This window comes from Rhinopithecus roxellana, chromosome 7 (assembly GCF_007565055.1).
Source record: "Rhinopithecus roxellana isolate Shanxi Qingling chromosome 7, ASM756505v1, whole genome shotgun sequence".
Lineage (NCBI taxonomy): Eukaryota > Metazoa > Chordata > Mammalia > Primates > Cercopithecidae > Rhinopithecus > Rhinopithecus roxellana.
In genome coordinates, this window is record NC_044555.1 from 58,006,821 (window position 1) to 58,025,959 (window position 19,139).

Below are 19,139 nucleotides of genomic sequence, written 5' to 3' on the forward strand. Positions count from 1 at the left end.
AGCCAGGCAGCCCGCAGAAGGCGGGGACCTGTCCGCCAGGGGACAGAGGGAGCGGCCGACAGGCATCGGGCCCGCCAGGGACGGATGGCAGAGGGCGGGCCGGGTCCCGCGGGCCGGGCAGGGGCGGAAGGAGGGCGCCGCGGACGCCGTGGGAGCCTGGGCCAGCTCCCTTCCACCGGCGCCGGGGCGCGGCCGAAGCAGTGCGCAAGCCTGCCCATCCCCCTGCCCTTCCCCGCACCCCACGCGCAGAACTCAGAGCCGCCGGACCAATCAGAGCCTGGGAACGAAGCTTGCCGCGGGCTTGCGAACGGGAAGACACTGACGCCAGGCGCGGGGCGGGCCAGAGCTCCGCCTCCGGCCCATACAAAAGGAAGCCCACGGCTTAAGCCAATCAGAACACAGCCTCGCCCGAGCCGGGAATCGGAGAGCTGCGGGCGTGCGCAGACGCGCCTTTCCGGCCCCGGCCCCGCCCTACCGGTCTCCGGGCTCCGCTTCCACAGCAGCTGGCTGCCTGCTGGTCACGTGCGAGGCGCCAGCCAAAGAGAACCGAGCTCCAGGTCTGTTTGGCGAATTTTCAACCTGGCGGAGGAGCAGTGCCACCTGCAGTAGCAGGGTACACAGAGGGCTCAGGAATACAGGGCCCGCCCAGGGACTAGGAACAGCAAGCGATGGCTTTGCAGCTGGAGGGGAGGGAAAGGAAGGGAGGAGACACGGGAGAGCGCGTTACGGTTAGGGTGACTCCATGAAAAACAGGATTTTGATGTGTGTGTGTGTGTGTGTGTGTATTTTATTTATTTATTTATTTAGAGACGGGTCTCTGTCCCTGGAGTGTGGTGGCGTGATCAGGGCTCACAGCAACCTCCACCTCCCGGGCTCAAGCGATCCTCCTGCTTAAGCCTCCCGAGTAGCTGGGATTACAGGCGTGCACCACCACGCCCGGATAAGTTTTCTATTTTTAGTAGAGATGGGGTTTCGCCATGCTGCCCAGGCTGGTTTCCAACTCCTGAGCTCAAGTGATCCGCCCACCTCGGCCTCCCAAAGTGCTGTGATTACAGGCATGAGCCACCGCACCCAACAGCCGCCCAGTTTTGTATTCTGCATGAAATTATTTTGAGGGAATACATGGCTTTATGTATTTGTGTAACCCCATAGAAACTGTACAACAGACAGGAAACCTAATGTAAACCATGGGCTATAGTTTACAATAACTTATCAGTATTAGCTCATCAACAATAACAAATACACCAATACAAAATGTCAATAGGGGAAACGGGGGGAATTGTACTAAAAATAAGTTATTTTCAAATGCAAACTCAGGGAGTAGACTCAAGAGGTATCATGGACTCACTGACCATTAGGGTGGCAGGGAAGGGAGGACTCAAGGACCGTTGACAGGGCGTCTGGCTGGGTCATTACTCAGGACAGCTGTAGGTAAGCCCAATGAGCAGTCAGATGTCCACATCTGGAGCCCACGGGTATGCCGCACAGCTGCTGCAGCCCAAAGCAGGTGTGATTAGGGAGAAAAAAGGTCTGAAGGTGAAGATGGGAGGAGAACTGAAGGCCACCAAGAGTGGGAGTCCTGCTGTTGAGCTTTGAGCCTAAGCGGCCCAGGCTTGTGCCACAAAACACATTCAGCGTGGCCAAGCAGACCTCCAAGGCAGGGTCTCTCCCTAAGCCCAGGGCCTCCTTCCCGGGGCCACAGCTGCTGAAGGCCATGAGACTGGGGAGTCCCACCTCCAAAGCTCTTCCCTTCTATTTGGACTGGCAGGATGCTCTGGGTCAGAAGGCTGAGGCTCACCTCCCCACCAGAGGACCTGGAGAAACACACCCTCTAAATGTGCACACGCACACACACGAAGTTCCCCAGTGCCACGGAGCGAATTTATTGTAAAAGCTCGTGGGGTGAGGAAGGGATGGGGCAGGCTCTAGGAGGCCGAGTCGGAGGCCTCTGAGCTGTCCTTGACATCTGTGCTCTCTGTGGTCTCGCTGACCTCGCTGAGATCCTTGCTGTCCCCACCACTGTCCTCGGCAGCCAGGCCCTTCTCCTCGCGACAGGCCTCTCCTGAGCTCGGAGGTGAATTGCCTTTGCTCTCCACCTTGTTCTCGATGGCACCCAGCACCACGTGCCTGCCCTTCTCCTTCAGCTCCAGGTGCCGCCTTAGCTGCCACCAGGAACCCAGGGAGAAGCAGGAGGTAAAGAGATGGGGCCTAAGTTTCCAGACAAAGGGAGCCTGGCCCTGTCGCTGGCTGAGGAGAGGGGCATAGTGAGGCAGCAGGGCTAGGCAGGACATGTGGGACTGAGTGGGGACACCTGGCTGGAGCCCCAGTCCACCGCTACCTGGGCTGACTGACTACCATGGAGGCCCCCACGACACAGCGTTGCCCCTTAACCAGCCCTGCCACCCGAGGAGCCTGGGGCAGAACCCTGACTCAGAACTACCTCTGAGCAGGCAGGCCACCCACTGGTCCCTAGGCCTCCCCACTTCCCTTCTAAAAGCCTCCTCCCTCTGCCTTTCCCATCACCCTCCAGGCTGCTAGGCAGATGGCCTCCTCTAAAGCCCAACCTAGGAAACTGAGGTTGACTCCTGGCAACGTAGCCACAAGGGCTGGCATTCAAAGTTGGTCGCAACTCCAGCCACTGTTTCGGGGCTCCCCAATGCAACCCCCGCTTGCCTTGCTTGGCTTCATACAGGCTCTTACCTCGTCGGCCATCTGAGTGAGGTCTCGCTTCATGGCGTAGGCGTCCTCCCCATCTGCATAGTATTTGGGCTCCACTTCACTGATCCTGGGGGCAGAGGGTAGAGAACAAGGAGGAAGACCCATACCTGGGGGCCCCCTCCTCCACTCCTGGTATCATGGCTACTGGAGCAAGGTGCCATGTTTTCTCCCTGAAGGCTCCTTCCTGAGACAGCAAGTCCAGTGTGACCTGCCCTCTGTTCTCTCCAGCAAAGGCTCCAGGAAACAGCGGCCCGCCCCGCCCCTGTCCTGCCCCCATTCTGTGTCCTTAGCCTGGCTACTAAGGATTCATTTCTGTGGTTTCTTGTGAGCTGAAGTCCTGAATTCAGCCTTCCCCTTCCCTCCCTGCCCTGCGTCCTGTCCATTACTGAGCTGCCTCACAACAGCCATCAGAACCCAGGAAAGACAGTGAGCTCTGTTTAGGGGAGTCATCCCTAGGCAGCACGGGCCCTGCCTGAGCAGCTCAGGGGCCATGCCTGCACTGGGGAGGCATGTTTGCAGACTCGGGTGGCCATGTCCCTGAAAGGGGAGCTGGACTCAATGGCCTAGGCTGGCCCTGCCAGGCCTAAGACATGAGGATTGTTGACTTAGCTATAAAGCAGTTCCCACCAGACATCCTCATCTGGGTCACAGATCCCTCTTGCCAGCATCCAGCCCAGAGGCCACCGTCCTTCCCAACAGTCCCTCCTCTTCATCCCCTACCAAACAGGGGCTGATTGCAGTTAGTGTCCCTCCACAGGCAGCCCACCCCAGCTTCACTTGCAAGCACTTTTTTCCACTGTCTACTGGGCACGCTGACTGCCAGGTTCTCTCTCCTGTGCTAGGCACACGGGGCCTCCCGGTCCTCAGGCAGACCTGCTCCATCCACTAGGCTGCCTGGCCGCCGGTCCTTCCTTTCTGAACGTGCATTCTCCTTGATTCTGCTCTCTCTTGGATTCTTCCAGGTGCTTGGCCATGCTATGATCTGCTCACGCCAGGGACCCACACCTCTTGATTCCCAAACATTACTAAACAGCCCGTGTGCCCTTCACCAGCCTCTGCCAGCATGGGCCAGAGCTCCTCCATCACAACACACACGGAGCACGTTTCAGCAGGCAGCTGCTGTCTCCATGCCGGCTTTTCAACCATCAGCCACCGAGTCAATGTGGAGGCATCCTGGCAGCACTGGGGTCCACAGCGTCCTCCCCACATCCGGCCCACCCCTGGCCTGGAAGGCAACTCAGCCGGTCTCAGGTGCCCTGATGGGCCAGACCTGGGGCCAACCCCAGCCCATGAGAAAACTCGAGATCTACTTACTGAAAGTTGAGGGTGTTGGAATAGAGGTGCAGGGCGGCCCGGTTACTGCAGGGGAACAAGGCACTGCTGAGCTGCACGGACATGGCCAGGGAGGGGTAGCACGTCCAGTGCCTGCCCCTCCTCTTGGTCCCTCCTTCACCCCAATCCCACTTCCTGGATCTTCACCAAAAGCCGAGGTACCCCAGGACCCCCGTCAAGGCAGTATCTCTCCCCCTCAATCCCCCTTCCCTCAGCCCGGCTTCCACCTCTTCCTGACATGCAGGGAGACGTATTTGGCATTGAAGTTCTCTATCATGGCTCGAGAGGCCTGGTCCATCAGTTTCTGAGCCAGACCGAGGCGCCGGTGGGAACGCTTCACAGCCTGGTAGGAGAAGAGCAGAGAGGGGGTGAAGGACTGGGACCTTGAGGGTTGCCTCAACTAACCCCCACTTCCACCCCCACCAGAGAGCCTGGGTGAACCTTACATACCAATGAAGTGATATGTCCATGGGGCACATCATCTGGGTCCTCTTCCCTGGAGAGGGAGAAAGGAGAGGCTGCAAAGGAGCTCAGTGTAGGCACAGCCACCCCCACCCCCCTGCCATCTGTAAAGTGGATATGCAAATTCTAGGCTGGCCCTACAGCCCCCTAAGACCCCAGCTGGGGGAGAGCCAGGAGCCTCTTGGATCAGAGCAGCCGATCCTGCCACCCTCTGCTGCCTGAAAACCCCATGCCTGCCAGGTATGGGGCACACGCCTATAGTTCCAGCTACTCAGCAAGCCGGGTCAAGAGGAATGCTTGAGCCCAGGAGTTCGAGACCAGCCTGGACAACACTTTTTTTGTCTCTACAAAAAAAAAAAAAAAAAAAAATCAAAAAATTAGCTGGGTGTGGTGGCGTATGCCTGTGGTCTCAGCTACTTGGGAGGCAGAGGTGAGAGGATCACTTGAGCCTGGGAGGTTGAGGCTGCAGTGAGCCATGATCATGCCACTGCACTCCAGCCTGGGCAACAGAGCAAGACCCTATCTCAAAAAATAAAAATAAAAAAAGAAATGAGCTGTCAACCCACGTAAAGACAAGGCAGAAGCTTAAATGTGCACTACTAAGTGAAAAAAAGCCAGCCTGAAAAGGCTGTATACAGTATGATTCCAACTCTATGACATCCAGGAAAAGGCAAAAACTATGCAGACAGTAAAAAATCAGTGGTTGCCAGGGATTAAGGAGAGGAAGGGATAAATGCGTGGAACACAGTGAAACTATCCTGTGATAATATTTTTTTTTTTTTTTTTTTTTTTGAGACGGAGTCTTGCTCTGCTGCCCAGGCTGGAGTGCAGTGGCCGGCTCTCAGCTCACTGCAAGCTCCGCCTCCCGGGTTCACGCCATTCTCCTGTCTCAGCCTCCCGAGTAGCTGGGACTACAGGCGCCCGCCTCGTCGCCCGGCTAGTTTTTTGTATTTTTTTTTAGTAGAGACGGGGTTTCACCGTATTAGCCAGGATGGTCTCGATCTCCTGACCTCATGATCCGCCCGTCTCGGCCTCCCAAAGTGCTGGGATTACAGGCTTGAGCCACCACGCCCGGCCTCCTGTGATAATATAAAGGTGGAAACATATCATTTGGTCAAAACCATGGGGCTTACAACACAAAGAGAAGTGCAGGGGCGTTTAGTTAATATTTTTTTTTTTTTGAGACGGAGTCTCGCTCTGTCCTCCAGGCTGGAGTGCAGTGGCGCCATCTCGGCTCACTACAAGCTCCGCCTCCCTGGTTCACGCCATTCTCCTGCCTCAGCCTCCCGAGTAGCTGGGACTACAGGCGCCCGCCACCACGCCCGGCTAATTTTTTTTTTGTATTTTTAGTAGGGACGGGTTTCACCGTGTTCGCCAGGATGGTCTCGATCTCCTGACCTCGTGATCTGCCTGCCTCGGCCTCCCAAAGTGCTGGGATTACAGGCGTGAGCCACCGCGCCCGGCCTAGTTAATATGAATATATTGGCTGGGTGCAGTGGCTAATGCCTGTGATCCTAGCACTTTGGGAGGCCAAGGTGGGTGGAACACCTGAGGTCAGGAGTTCGAGACCAGCCTGGCCAACATAGTGAAACCCCATCTCTACTAAAAAAATTAAAAAATTAGCCAGGTGTGGTGTCACATGCCTATAATCCCAACTACTAGGAAGGCTGAGGCAGGAGAATCACTTGAACCCAGGAGGTGGAGCTTGCAGTGAGCCGAGATCACGCCACTGCACTCCAGCCTGGGCAACAGAGCAAGACTCCGTCTCAAAAAATAAAAAATGAATAATAATAATAGTAATATATCACATTAGTTTATCACTTGTCACAAGTGGACCACACAAATCCAACAAGCTACTAATAGAGGAAACTGACAGGGAGGGAATGCTGAGGGGTTCTATGGAACTCCATGTCCTTTCTGTTCAATTTTTCTATAAACTTTCAACTGTACTGAAAAGAAAGAGCCTATTCATTTTTTTAAAGCCTACAGAGGCATCCACCAGACACGTGTAGCTTCTCTCTTCCTCCTTGGTGACTCACATTTTGGCCAGGACATACCCCACAATCTTCCCATTCTCGTCCTCAGCAATGTAAGAGAGCTGGTGACAGAGAGGAAAAGGGAGTGAGAAAACTTCATGTCGGAGCTGGAGGAGCCCTTTAGAGGGACACAAGCTGGACAAGTGGCCAGCTGTGTGATGGCTCATGACCTCCAGGCTGGGTGACTTGGTCTCCCCCGCGCCACACCGTGCCCTGCTCATGCCCAGAAAGAAGACGCAAAGTGGGGATCCTGCCCCTATTCTCTGCTCCCTTCAGGCGCCTTCTTTTCCTTTGCCCCGGCCTGCCAGCTGAAAACACTAGGGACGTCACCAACCATACAGCCCCCTGGGCTCTGACAGACTTGTCCACTCCCTCCAAGATGGCCCGACTGGATTTTCCTCGGCCTGGTTTCCCCCAAGCCCAAATTCAGAAGCTGCCCACCTGGGGCCAGGAAAGGCCATGGTAGAAGTAGTATTTCATCTGGTAGTTCTCGGGCAGGCAGAGGAGGTTGCAGTGCTGCATGTTCATTAGGTCCTCTGGCTGCAGGGAAGGAGGGCAGTGGAACTCGCTCAGTCCAAGGCGGCGGTGACCACGGGTGAGAAGTCTGCTCCCCCTCGGTCTGCTCGGCCCCCCTCCCTCGGGGCTGAGCAGGCGCTGTGACGATCTGACTTTGCACAACGCCCGGAGTACAGGAACAGGAGTGGGCGCCCGGAGGTCCCCGGAGCCCACCCAACGCAGGCCCGACATCACGCAAACAGGAGGGAATCGCAGCCCCGGCCCCGCGCCCCGGCCTCTTCGGCAGGCTGGGCCAGCCCCATAGGTCCAGCGGTCGCAGGCACACGCAGGGCCACCGGGCCAGGCTCGGCCAGGGCCCTCGGGAGCATGCGCAGCAGCCACCGGGCCCGGCGCCCACGCGGCGCGGACAGCCTCCCGCCCCGGGCGCTCACCCTCGCATTGCGGATGTTCATAACGGCGGCGGGGCTCGCGGGTCCCAGCGGATCGTGAAGGCGCAGTCAGCTGCCGCCGCGCTCCGAAGCGACGCCGGGACGGCCGGGGCTGGGACCGGGGCTGGGCTCGCTGGGCGGTGGCGGAAGGGGCGGTGCGCGCCGGGCCGGCCACCGGCCGGAAGTGCACGGCCGCCGGGCCCGTCCTCCCGGCCGCTTGGCCAATGCGCGGGAGAGGCCAGCGCGCGGGGCGGGCCAATGCGCGCAGCCGGTCAGCGCGGGGCGGGCCTGGGGGCGGGGCGGGCGCTGCCCCGGAGCTGGAGCAGGCCCCTCCCTCGGCGCCGCAGCCCCAGTCCCGCGAGCCCACAGACGCGCGCACAGCCGCAGGTGGAGCAGAGTCAGCCTTTATTCCGCGCCTCGACGGGCGGGGGTGGGGACGGGCGTGGGGGTGGGGGTGGGGGCGGGGCGGCTCAGCAGGGCGCCCAGCAGCTCCTCGCACATGGCTAGGCACCGCGGCACGTGGAAGCAGCCTGCGGGTGGAGGCGGGCAGGTAGTGAGGGCCGGGGGCAGCCGAGAGGCGCAACCCCTGCGGCCCCGCCCTGTCCCCCACTCACCTTTGAAAGGACCTCCCTTGATGGAGAGGGCCACCTTGCCCTCTCGGCTCAGGTAGCCAAACCATTCCCCGTACTCGGGATCGCGAAACTGGAATAACAGAGACAGTGACAGCTAGCTCCTGCAGGACCCGCCCAGATGCCACTGCATCGCTACCAGGGGTCAGAGCCTGGGTTGATCCCAGGTAACGTGGCTCCAGAACCAGCGATGTGAACCGCGACACTGCGTCCTCCACAAAGATGAAAGCAGAGGTGGGCGCAGCAAGCAGGCTACAACTACATAACCGACTGGGCAAGGGAACGAGACACTGCTAGATGGAATGAAAGAACCCTGCCCTGGGATGTAGAAACGTTCTCTATCAAGCCAGGCGCTGTGGCTCGCGCCTGAAATCCAGCACTTTGGTAGGCCGAGGCGGGCGGATCACCTGAGGTCAGGAGTTCAAGATCAGCCTTGGACAACATAGTGAAACCTCATCTCTACTGAAAACACAAAATTAGCTGGGCGTGGTGGCGCACCTGTAATCCCAGCTACTCGGGAGGCTGAAGCGGGAGAATCGCTTGAACACAGGAGGCGGAGGTTGCAGTGAGCCGAGATCACGCCATTGGGCTCCAGCCTGGGTGACAGAGCGAGGCTCCATCTCAAAGAAAGAAAGAAAGGAAAGAAAGAAAAGAAAAGAAAGAGAGGAAGAAAGAGAAAGTTTCTCTATCGTGATTGTAGTGGTGGTTACATTGATTTAAAGAAACAAAGAACCCTGATGGAGGCAACGACCTGTCACGAAACTCTTTAAGAAGTGACTCCCTTGGAGCTCCCGTTCCCAGCTTCACAGGCCTGTCTTCCAGTAGATGTACAATCTCATCTGACTCCTGTCCTGGCTCACCATTGGTCCCAAATGCATCTCGTCCTCCCTCTGCCCCTGCCCAGTGCCCATTCCACTCTCTTTCCTTCTCTCTCCACTAGCATTCCATGGGGCACCTGTCTCAGGGAGGCTTGTCAGTTCAGCCTCTTCTCAAAAGGATCATGGAATCATGGAATCAATTACATTGAAGTCCAGTATGAAAATGTCTCTTTAAATGATGGCCCATAAGAGTTGGTGTATTGTTCTTCGTAGGAAGTAAAACTAGTCCTGGACCGGGCACAGTGGCTCATGCCTGTAATCCCAGCACTTTGGGAGGCCGAGGCGGGAGGATCACTTGAGTCCAGGAGTTTAAGACCAGCCTGGGAAATATAGTGAGACCCCATCTATACAAAAAAAAATTAAAGAATTAGCTGGGTGTGATGGTACACAGCTGTAGGCCCAGCTACCTGGGCGGCTGAGGTGGGAGGATCGCTTGAGCCCAGGAGGTTGAGGCTGCAGTGAGCCACTCAGTCTGGGCGATAGAGACCCTGTCTCAAAAAAATAAAAAAATAATAATTAATAATACTAGTTCTGTGTGTATTCATTCTATCTTTTGAGTTACATTGTTCAAGTCCTTACTTATTTTTTGACTACTTGACATGACACAGGAAGGTAAAGAAGAATTTCCCTCAATGTCTGGATTTTTGCCTTCTGTATTCTGTTATGTTGGTTGATGCATAAAGACTTACCTGGTTTTTTTTTTTTGTTGTTGTTGTTGGTTGGTTTTTTTGGTTTTTATTTATTTATTTATTTATTTATTTATTTTGAGACAGAGTCTTGCTCTGTCGCCCGGGCTGAAGTGCAGTGGCCGGATCTCAGCTCACTGCAAGCTCCGCCTCCCGGGTTTACACCATTCTCCTGCCTCAGCCTCCCGAGTAGCTGGGACTACAGGCGCCCGCCACCTCGCCCGGCTAGCTTTTTGTATTTTTTAATAGAGACGGAGTTTCACTGTGTTAGCCAGGATGGTCTCGATCTCCTGACCTCGTGATCCGCCTGTCTCGGCCTCCCGAGGTGCTGGGATTACAGGCTTGAGCCACCGCGCCTGGCCGGTTTTTGTTTTTTAAAGACAGTTTCGCTCTTGTCGCCCAGACTGGAGTGCAGTGGCGTGATATCAGCTCACCAACCTTCATCTCCCAGGTTCCAGTGATTCTCCTGCTTCAGCCTCCTGAGTAGCTGGGATTACAAGCACCCGCCACCACGCCTGGCTAATTTTCTGTATTTTTAGTAGAGATGGGGTTTCACCACGTCGGCCAGGCTGTTCTCGAACTCCTGACCTCAAGTGATCCGCCTGCCTCGGCCTTTCAAAGTGCTGGAATGATGGGAGTGAGCCAAGGCACCCAGCCCAATTTTTGTATGTTCAGTAGAGACGGGGTTTCGCCATCTTGGCCAGGCTGGTCCAGGACTCCTGACCTCAGGTGATCCACCCGCCTCCGTCTCCTAAAGTGCTGAGATTACAGGTGTGAGTCACCATGCCCAGCCGATTTACCTGTTAATCATAGCTTTTGTAATTGTTTAATGTCATCTATATCTTATTATTTCATTTTTGAGTTATAACTGGTAGCCCCTAATACATACTCTATGAATGCATTAAATATTAAGATATAGCTGCAGGTCTAACAACCCTGGTGGTTTTGAAGTAGTGATGAGCATATGTGATACTTGGAGATGTCTCTCTAACTGCAATGCAATATAAACACATCTGGGATTTCTTTTTTTTTTTTTTTTTTTTTTTTTTTTTTTTTTTTTTTGAGACGGAGTCTCGCTGTAGCCCGGGCTGGAGTGCAGTGGCTGGATCTCGGCTCACTGCAAGCTCCGCCTCCCGGGTTTACGCCATTCTCCTGCCTCAGCCTCCGGAGCAGCTGGGACTACAGGCGCCCGCCACCTCGCCCGGCTAGTTTTTTGTATTTTTTAGTAGAGACAGGGTTTCACCGTGTTAGCCAGGATGGTCTCGATCTCCTGACCTCGTGATCCGCCCATCTCGGCCTCCCAAAGTGCTGGGATTACAGGCTTGAGCCACCGCGCCCGGCCACATCTGGGATTTCTATCGGTGACAAAGCCAGGCACTTCTATTACCAATGTGGTTCACTGCCTCCACTCATAATGGAAGCAAATGCTAGTTTCCGTTAGAGGTTAGTACAAATACAGATGTGATTCTCCGCCCCCGGTTTCAAAGCCCACACACCCCAGAATAAGATCCCCTGCTATAGTCCTCCCAGTACCAGGGTTTACCAGTGGAGTCGGAGTCGTGGCTTTAGAAACACATGATGAATCTTCATTCATTCACCACCCAGGCCTTGTCACCACCGGGTGCCATGTCCTTTCCTGCATTCAGCAGCTCGAGGTGCCTCCTGGGCAGCAGTCAGGACAGCTTATCACTCTGCTTCTAGCACTTGGGCCTCAGGGGGCCCCTGGTTTGGTCTTCTTCCTACGTCACCAATGATTCCTGTCTCCTTTGCTGGGCCTCCATTTCCCTTTTTGCCTCATAGATCTCAGCAGCATCTGTACTCTTTTTTTTTTTTTTTTTTTTTTTGAGACCAAGTCTTGCTGTTGTTCCCCAGGCTGGAGTGCGCAATGGTGCGATCTCGGCTCACTGCAACCTCTGCCTCCTGGGTTCAAGCGATTCTCCTGCCTCAGCCTCCCAAGTAGCTGGGATTACAGGCGTCCGCCACCACGCTTGAATAATTTTTGTATTTTTAGTAGAAACGGGGTTTCATCATGTTGGCCAGACTGGTCTTGAACTCCTGACTTCAGGTGATCTGCCCGCCTCAGTCTCCCAAAGTGCAGGGATTACAGGCATGAGGCACCACGCCCGGCCTTTTTTTTTTTTTTGAGACATAGTCTTGCTCCGTTGCCCAGCTCAGGCTGGAGTGTAGTGGTGTGATCATAACTCACTGCAGCCTCAAACTCCTGGGCTTAAACCGTCCTCCTGCCTCGGCCTCCTGAGTAGCTAGGAGTACGGGTGTGCATCACACTCAGCTAATTTTAAAAAATTTTTTGTAGAGACCAGGTCTCACTACGTTGCCCAGACTGGTTTTGAACTCCTGGGTTCAAGTGATCCTCCTGCCTCATCCTCCCAAAGTGCTAGGATTATAGGCATGAGCCACTGTGCCAGGCAGCATCTACATTGTTATGATATTGAAAACATTCATGGTGAATCCAGATCTCTCCATCTGAACTAGAGACCCAGGAATCCCACTGCTGCTCCACCAGACTCTGAACCCTCTGTCCCCACCAGTTCCCACCTGGGCCAGCCCTCACTGACTGGGATGACAGCTACAGCTTCCTCTGCTGTCCCAGTTTCTGCCCTGTACCCTACAGGCTTCCCCCATAACACCCTCCCCCTCCAAGCCCCAGGACCCAGGTAACAGTGGAATCAGACCAGGCGGCTGGAGTCCGTCCCTTGCCCACTCTGCCTTTATCCTTCCAGGCTGCCAGGCCCCCCTGCTGTGCCACATGCCCAGATTCCCAGTCCCTCAGACACACCCCTGATTGACTTGGCCCCTGTTCAGTGCTTCCCCGTTGCCACCCCATAGGAAAGAGCCCCCCACAACCCTCTCCAGTGGTATTATTCCCACAGCTGTCACTCTCACCACCACCTAGGTCTGCTTGCTAACAGTCTGCTCTCCCGGCCCCCACCACCAAAATTCGAGCTCTAGGAGGACAGGGGCTTCTTTGTTGACTGAACGAACAGCACTGGGGCTCCAGAAACTCTCAGACCAGCTGAGCGACTGTGCTCAGCAAGGGGGCAAGAGCACAGCCTGGCCAGACTCCCCCCATTACCCCACTCAGCCTCTAGAGGGGACAAGGAGGCAGCACTCACCTGGCGGAAGGTGTACTCAGCCACTTGGTAGAAGAGGCGCAGCAGCACAGGGTCGCCACTTTCACTGTAACCCATGAGGAAGGCAATCATGGCTTCGCTGTGTGGCCACCAGAGCTTCATGGCCCACTCCAGCTGAGGGGAGAGCAGGGGCAGGCATCTCAGCAGGACATTCCCCTCCCCAACTTTCCAGACCTGGCTGTGTCTCCATTGACCCAAGCTACTGGAGGTGAATTGTGGGACATCTTTGGAGGTTCTGAAGGACCCCTCCCAGTGACATCAGCTTCCTGACCTGTAGATCCTTGCATAGACACCAGGGCTCCAGACGAGCATCAGCGTTTCACCAGCTCCCTGGTGGCCTCCATATGACATGGGACTGGGGAGCACTGCTGTCAGCGGTGTGTGAACCAGAGCAACTCCATCTTAAATAGGAGCTGGGTCAAATGAAGCTGAAACCTACTGGGCTGCGTTCCCAGACGGTTGAGGCATTCCTAAGCCACAGGACGAGATAGGAGGTCGGCACCAAATACAGGTCATAAAGACCTTGCTGATAAAACAGGTTGCAGTAAAGGAGCCGGCCAAAACCCACCAAAACCAAGGTGGCCATGAGAGTGACCTCTGGTGGTCCTCAATGCTATACTCCCACTAATGCCATGACAGTTTACAAATGCCATGGCGACATCAGGAAGTTACTCTATATGGTCTAAAAAGGGTAGGCATGAATAATCCACCCCTGGTTTAGCATATCATCAATAAATAACCATAAAAATGGGCAACCAGCCGGGTGCGGTGGCTCTCGCCTGTAATCCCAGCACTTTGGGAGGACGAGGTGGGCGGATCACCTGAGGTCGGGAGTTCGAGACCAGCCTAACCAACATGGAGAAACCCTGTCTCTATAAAAATACAAAATTAGCCGGGCATGGTGGCCCATGCCCGTAATCCTAGCTACTCGGGAAGCTAGGGCGGGAGAATCGCTTGAACCCGGGAAGCAGAGGTTGCGGTGAGCCGAGATGGCGCCATCACACTCCAGCCCGGGCAACAAGAACAAAACTCCACCTCAAATAAATAAATAAAATTAAATTAAAATTAAAATAAAAAATAAAAAGGCAACCAGCAGCCCTCAGGGCTGCTCTGCCTGTGGAGTAACCATTCTTTTATTCCTTTACTTTCTTAATAAACTTGCTTTCACTTTGCACTGCAGACTCGCCCTGAATTCTTTCTTGCACAAAATCCAAGAACCCTCTTCTGGGGTCTGGATCACAACCCCTTTCCTGTAACACTGGCACAGAAGCTGAGAGCAGGCCTCTCTAGGTTCCAATCCAGCCCCAGGTTACCCTCTAGAGAAGCACCCACCTCCCCAGGCAGAAAGCCTTAGATCAGCATGTGTCACACATGGCCCTGGGCGCTCTCCCACCTGGGTGGGGCAGAAGTCATCAGCATCCTGGAAGTAAAAGAGGCCTCCATGGTCAGGGTCCCATCCAGAGCGGAAGGGCAACAACAGGAACTTGTCAACCACGTGGGCTCGAAGTTCAGGGTCGCCTTTCCGAATGCAATGACGGAGCAGAAACCAGCCGGCTTCCAGTGCGTGGCCTGGTGAGGGTTGGAGTACGGAAGAGCGGGGTTGGGGTTGAGGGAGGGGACAGAGGGAGCAAAAGCCCTTGGCACCTCTCTGCTCCCTCCCTAACAGTGAGCAAGGCTCTGAGCTCCCTGGCCCTGGAAGCCTGCTCCTCTGCAGAAACCCCCAGCCTCCGGAAGCCCATCCTCTCTCCTCTGCCTCCTCAAGGCGTCCCCCCAGGCACTCCCACATCTGAAGCCCAGAACGCAAGGCTCAGTGTTCCCTTCCTCCTGGGTGGCCCCCAGCCTACCCTGCCCCTCACCTGGGTTCTGCTGTCTCCCCAGGCAGCCAGAAAGTTCCTTGCCATCCTCTGACACATTCTCCAGCACAGCTTGTCCATCCCTCTACCGGGAAGGAGCAGAAAAGAGTGTTGCCTCCAGCCCTTTCACTCACCCAGCCACCCAACTAGAAAGACCCAGCCCCAGAAATCCCTTCCTCCCTCCCTCTCACCCAAGCCCCTGGACCTGCTGGCTTGGGTGGGCCAGGCTCAGAGGGGCATTTGAGGAGGGGCTGATTCACTCCCTTGGGCCTAGCAAGTTGTTTTTTCATTTTTTAGACAGAGTCTTGCTGTCACCCAGGCTGGAGTGCAGAGGCCACAATCTCGATTCACTACAACCTCCACCTCCTGGGTTCATGTAATTCTCCTGCCTCAGCCTCCCTAGTAGCTGGGATTACAGGCATGCACCAGCACGCCCGGCTAATTTTTGTATTTTTAGTAGAGACGGGGTTTCACTATGTTGGCCAGGCTGGTCTCGAACTCCTGACCTCAAGTGATCCGCCCGCCTCAGCCTCCCAAAGTGCTGGGATTACAGCCAGGAGCCACCGAGTCCAGCCAGGGCCTAGGAAGTTGTAATCCTCGCTTCTGGCCTGATCCTCTCCAGCAGAGGAGGGTGAAACATTGAATGGGGACAGACGGTGGGTTTCACGGCCCAGAGGCCTGGAAGGGACTTGGGTGGGGCAGGGGTCTCCTTCTGTCAGGCCTTGCCTGGGGCTCCACACCCTCCCGCCAGCCTTCAGGCCCTCCACCTTCCCCAGGTGGGGACCTCCCCGAATCTCTGTCTCTCCAGGTGTGTCAAGCCCCAGGGCACCCAGGGGAGTGGGGGAGTGGAGGGCCTCCCACCACCCCAGCTCCCCAGGCATCCCCCACCTGCACGTGCTGCAGAATCCTCCGGGCGCACCAGTCCCCCAGCTCTGTGTATTTGCCTGCCAGCTCCTCATCTGCCTCCCCAAGCTGCTCTACCAGGTTCAGCAGCATCATGGGCACTGCCATGGGCTCCGCAGTTGGGGCCCCCTGGAGCTGGGGCCGGCCCAGTCCCGACGCGTCCTCCCGCACCCAGTGGACGATCTGATCCATCATCTCCACCGCTTCTGTCTGGGAGTACAGGAGACGAGGGGAGGCCCAGGCTGAGGCTACATCCTGTCCCATCCCCCAGGACACAGCCCCGGGATGGGAGAGTCAGTTCCTCTCCTGAACCCCAGAGACACCTTCACCCAGGGCCTACTCGGGGCCTGGCACCTGGTATCCAGTAGGGACCAGGCAGATCCGTCCACTCTGCCTTGGGGGCTCCCAGTCTGGGGGTGCAGTCCCTTCCAGGCTGTGGGGTCAAGGTCTGGAAGCACAGGGAGCCCAGGGAGGAGGGAGGGGCCTCTTCCCAGTTGGGGACAGGGCATGGATAGGGCCCTCTCTGTCTGCGCCCCTGTGGGGTTAAGGGAGCGTTCAGAGGTGAAGGGGACTTGGCCCACAGATGGGTCCATGGGAGTGGACTTGCGTAGTGAGTGGGAATGCATCAGGTGGCCATGGCAGGGTCCCAGGGTGGGGTCCTCAGGGGCACCGTCCTCTCACACACCTGGTACCGCACTTCCCCTGTGGCCCTCCACAGCTCGTTCATGGCCATGGTGTAGAAACACTCGCTGAAGATGGTCCGCTGCACCTTGACCGGGCGGCCATCCCGAGTCAGCACAAAGGCACACTTCTTGCCAGGAGGTGCCAGCCGGGCATAACGCAGCAAGAACTCACCACCTGGAGGTTGGGGGGTTGGCATGCCAGGAGTAAGGCCAGGACGCCCAGCACACACCACCCTTGAGCCTCCCCAGTCCATCCCTGCTTCTAGACCCCTCTAGGAACTCTGCACATGTGCCCTGTTGAGTAAACATGGACAGAGTCACTGGGAGATGGGCAGGAAGGGAGCACCTGCTTTTGCTGCATTCAGAAGCTGAGAGTGGTGGAAGCGCTGGAAAGTGCGGTACAGGCGACAATACATCCACACCTGCGGATACGGGAGGGAACGTGGCCTAAGCGGCCGGCTGGGGTGAGGTGGGGAGACCTTTGAGGCAATGGGCCGTGTGCCTGAAGCTTCCAGACTGGGAACACCGTACCTGCCTCCCCTGCAGCCACACGTACTTGAGGTCATCATACACCCGTCCCTCGCGGCTAAGGCACGTGAAGAAGCCCCTGTGGGAACGCGGGATTAGCAAAGTCGGGAAGGGGCCTTGCCAGCCCCTCCTGCCTCTCCGGGGTCAGCAAATCTGTGAGGTGCCTGAGAGTGAGGAGGGGCCTCAGGAAGGGCAAAAACCCTGCCGAGGACTCCAGAAGCCTCCGAGTACCCATGCTCCTGGTCGTGGGAGTGCTCCATCCAGAACGCCACCACACGGTCCAGCTCCTGCCCCACGCGCTCCTTCCAGGCCTGCAGAGTCTCTCGCTCTTTCTCCATGTCCTAGGGGAACTGGGGCTTGAAGGCGCAGCCCCCGCATGGGACCTAGGCCCCCCAGCCTCGGGAACCAGCCCTCGGGGATCCCCCCACCTCTGCACGGGGCTTCCGACGTCACCATCCCCGGGACCCTCCAAGGCAGGACTCCCTGCACGCACCCCACCACTGGCCTGCCGCGCTCGGAGACCGTTGCTCATCCCTCCCTCTCCTCTAGGAAGCCAGACAGAGTTGGTCGCGGTCCCGTGACTGTCACTCAGCTGACAGAGCCGCGCCGGGCTCACCCACCCCCTCCTCTTCAGGTTCCGCTGGGCCTGGGGGCGGGGCTTTGAGGCCCCGCCCCCGCGCTTGTTCCTGCCGCGACCCTCCCCTAGAATGGGCCAGTCCCGCCAGGGCCCCTGCTGGGTGCCCTGGTCTCAAGATCCTGCTTGGTGGGAAAAGCTGGGATGGCCGGACGGTCTGGGATGAGGTCTGGGATGAGGGGGAAGGGGAAACGGGGCTGCCACCCACCCCGCCCTACACCAGCTACCTTTAAGGGAGCCCTGAGAGGGGCCCTAATGTGCCCTTCTAATGTGCCCCCTAATGTGTCAGGGGCCCAGGCAGGGCGGCTGAGGGCCTTGGCCCTACCAAGCCTGTAGGGCAGGGGTGCAGCAGGACAGGGAACAGCTAGTGGGCCTGAATGCAGGTCCCTCTGACCTGTCACCACATAGGGTAGACAAGAGGCAAGCTCTTTTTTCTTTTCTTTTTTTTTTTTTGAGATAGTGTCCTGTCGCCCAGGCAGCTCACTGCAGCCTGGACCTGCCAGGCTCAAGCGATCTTCCCACCTCAGCCTCCTGAGTAGCTGGGACCACAGTTGTGGGCCACCACGCCTGGCTAATTTTTGTATTTTTAGTGGAGACAGGGTTTTGCAATGTTGCCCAGGCTGGTCTCGAACTCCTAAGCTCAAGCGATCCTCCTGCCTCAGCCACCCAAAGTGCTGGGATTACAGGCATGAGCCACCGCACCCAGCCTAGCAAGTCCTCTCTTTTGAATCAGTTTGTCACCAACTACCTCAATAGTCAGTAATGGGCAGCCATTGGCGCTGACTTCTTTTTTCTGAGATGGAGTCTTGCTCTGTCACCCAGGCTGGAGTGCAGTGGCACAATCTTGGCTCACTGCAACCTCTGCTTCCGGGTTTAAGCAATTCTCCTGCCTCAGCCTCTGGAGTAGCTGGGATTACAGACGCCTGCCAGCACACCCGGCTTTTTTTTTTTTTTTTTTTTTTTTTGTATTTTTGGTAGAGACAGGTTTTCACCATGTTGGCCAGGCTGGTCTCAAATTCCTGACCTTGTGATCCACCTGCCTCGGCCTCCCAAAGTGCTGGGATTACAGGTGTGAGCCTCCGCACCCGGCCTCGGCACTGACTTCTTTACACAAGTGACACAGCTCTAAGGCCAGACAGTAACTGCAGGTGAGCCCACACCCCCCTTCTCTGGGCCTGTTTTCCAGCTGCCCAGATCTGTCTGTAGCTCTATGACTGACCCGATGATGCTACAAGGCAGCTGGGCTGAGCTGTTCCCTACCTTCCAGGCCAACAGCCCACAGAATGCTTCCAGCCTTTGGGCGTGGTGCTGCACTGCTGGTCTTTGATGCCACAGTGACTGTCTCAGTCCCTGCTGCAGGCTGACCCACCCAACCCCAAACAGTTCCCCTTCAGGGTGCTTGGTAATGAGGCTGACGCCCCTGGCAGCTGGGGAGTCATCCTCTGTGTGCTCACACCCACCCTCAGCCTTGGCTCATGCTCAGGGGATGAGCTTTGTGCCCAGCCGGGCTGTATCTACCTGCCCTGCTCACAGGCCTGTCATGTTCATGTCCAGCCTCCCTCCTGCCTCCCCAGGCTGAGTGGTGCCCTCAGACGGAAACTCGGTATTTTCAGATAAACACCAGAGGCATGACTCATGTGGCCCTTGCCTTCTGGAGTGTGATGCAGCCGCAGTGAGACAGGTGAGCTGAAGGAAGGCAGA

At 56.6% G+C, this 19,139-nt stretch overlaps 2 protein-coding genes across 8 annotated transcripts; both read right to left on the reverse strand.

Moving 5' to 3' along the window:
* Positions 1–1,855: 1,855 nt before the first annotated feature.
* NAA10 (N(alpha)-acetyltransferase 10, NatA catalytic subunit) lies at positions 1,856–7,653 on the reverse strand. 2 transcript variants are annotated; one of them, XM_010361731.2, is made up of 8 exons: positions 7,496–7,627; positions 6,990–7,088; positions 6,552–6,610; positions 4,501–4,546; positions 4,278–4,393; positions 4,033–4,077; positions 2,701–2,785; positions 1,856–2,162 (listed from the first exon to the last, which is right to left on the reverse strand). In XM_010361731.2, exons 1-8 carry the CDS (start codon positions 7,514–7,516, stop codon positions 1,926–1,928), a joined length of 708 nt encoding a protein of 235 aa, XP_010360033.1. In that variant the 5' UTR covers positions 7,517–7,627; the 3' UTR covers positions 1,856–1,925. The 2 variants fall into 2 exon arrangements, with proteins under 2 accessions (XP_010360033.1, XP_010360034.1); XM_010361732.2 differs by having other exon boundaries at positions 1,868–2,162; positions 6,500–6,610; positions 7,496–7,653.
* A 227-nt stretch (positions 7,654–7,880) lies between these two features.
* On the reverse strand, positions 7,881–17,403 carry RENBP (renin binding protein). 6 transcript variants are annotated; one of them, XM_010361764.2, is made up of 11 exons: positions 17,298–17,399; positions 17,036–17,145; positions 16,808–16,883; positions 16,623–16,698; positions 16,279–16,451; positions 15,579–15,803; positions 14,694–14,775; positions 14,231–14,406; positions 12,820–12,951; positions 8,107–8,194; positions 7,881–8,022 (listed from the first exon to the last, which is right to left on the reverse strand). In XM_010361764.2, exons 1-11 carry the CDS (start codon positions 17,334–17,336, stop codon positions 7,898–7,900), a joined length of 1,302 nt encoding a protein of 433 aa, XP_010360066.2. In that variant the 5' UTR covers positions 17,337–17,399; the 3' UTR covers positions 7,881–7,897. The 6 variants fall into 6 exon arrangements, 3 of the variants coding, with proteins under 3 accessions (XP_010360066.2, XP_030789356.1, XP_030789358.1); XM_030933496.1 differs by lacking the exon at positions 17,036–17,145 and having other exon boundaries at positions 17,298–17,403; XR_004058271.1 differs by lacking the exon at positions 7,881–8,022 and having other exon boundaries at positions 8,110–8,194; positions 14,170–14,406.
* Between the last annotated feature and the right edge of the window lie 1,736 nt (positions 17,404–19,139).

What these genes read in the sequence shown, in the direction of transcription:
- RENBP (XM_010361764.2), bottom strand. Translation starts at nt 17,336, where the DNA reads ATGAGCAACGGTCTCCGAGCGCGGCAGGCCAGTGGTGGG. An exon ending in CGCGGCAGGCCAGTGGTGGG is followed by an intron (nt 17,146 to 17,297) that starts GTGCGTGCAGGG and finishes CAGTTCCCCTAG; the next exon opens with GACATGGAGAAAGAGCGAGA. An exon ending in CTGAGTACACCTTCCGCCAG is followed by an intron (nt 8,195 to 12,819) that starts GTGAGTGCTGCC and finishes CTGTTATTCCAG; the next exon opens with TTTCGCGATCCCGAGTACGG.
- NAA10 (XM_010361731.2), bottom strand. Translation starts at nt 7,516, where the DNA reads ATGAACATCCGCAATGCGAGG. An exon ending in TCCCTGCATGTCAGGAAGAG is followed by an intron (nt 4,078 to 4,277) that starts GTGGAAGCCGGG and finishes GTTCCCCTGCAG; the next exon opens with TAACCGGGCCGCCCTGCACC. An exon ending in TCCAACACCCTCAACTTTCA is followed by an intron (nt 2,786 to 4,032) that starts GTAAGTAGATCT and finishes CTCTGCCCCCAG; the next exon opens with GATCAGTGAAGTGGAGCCCA.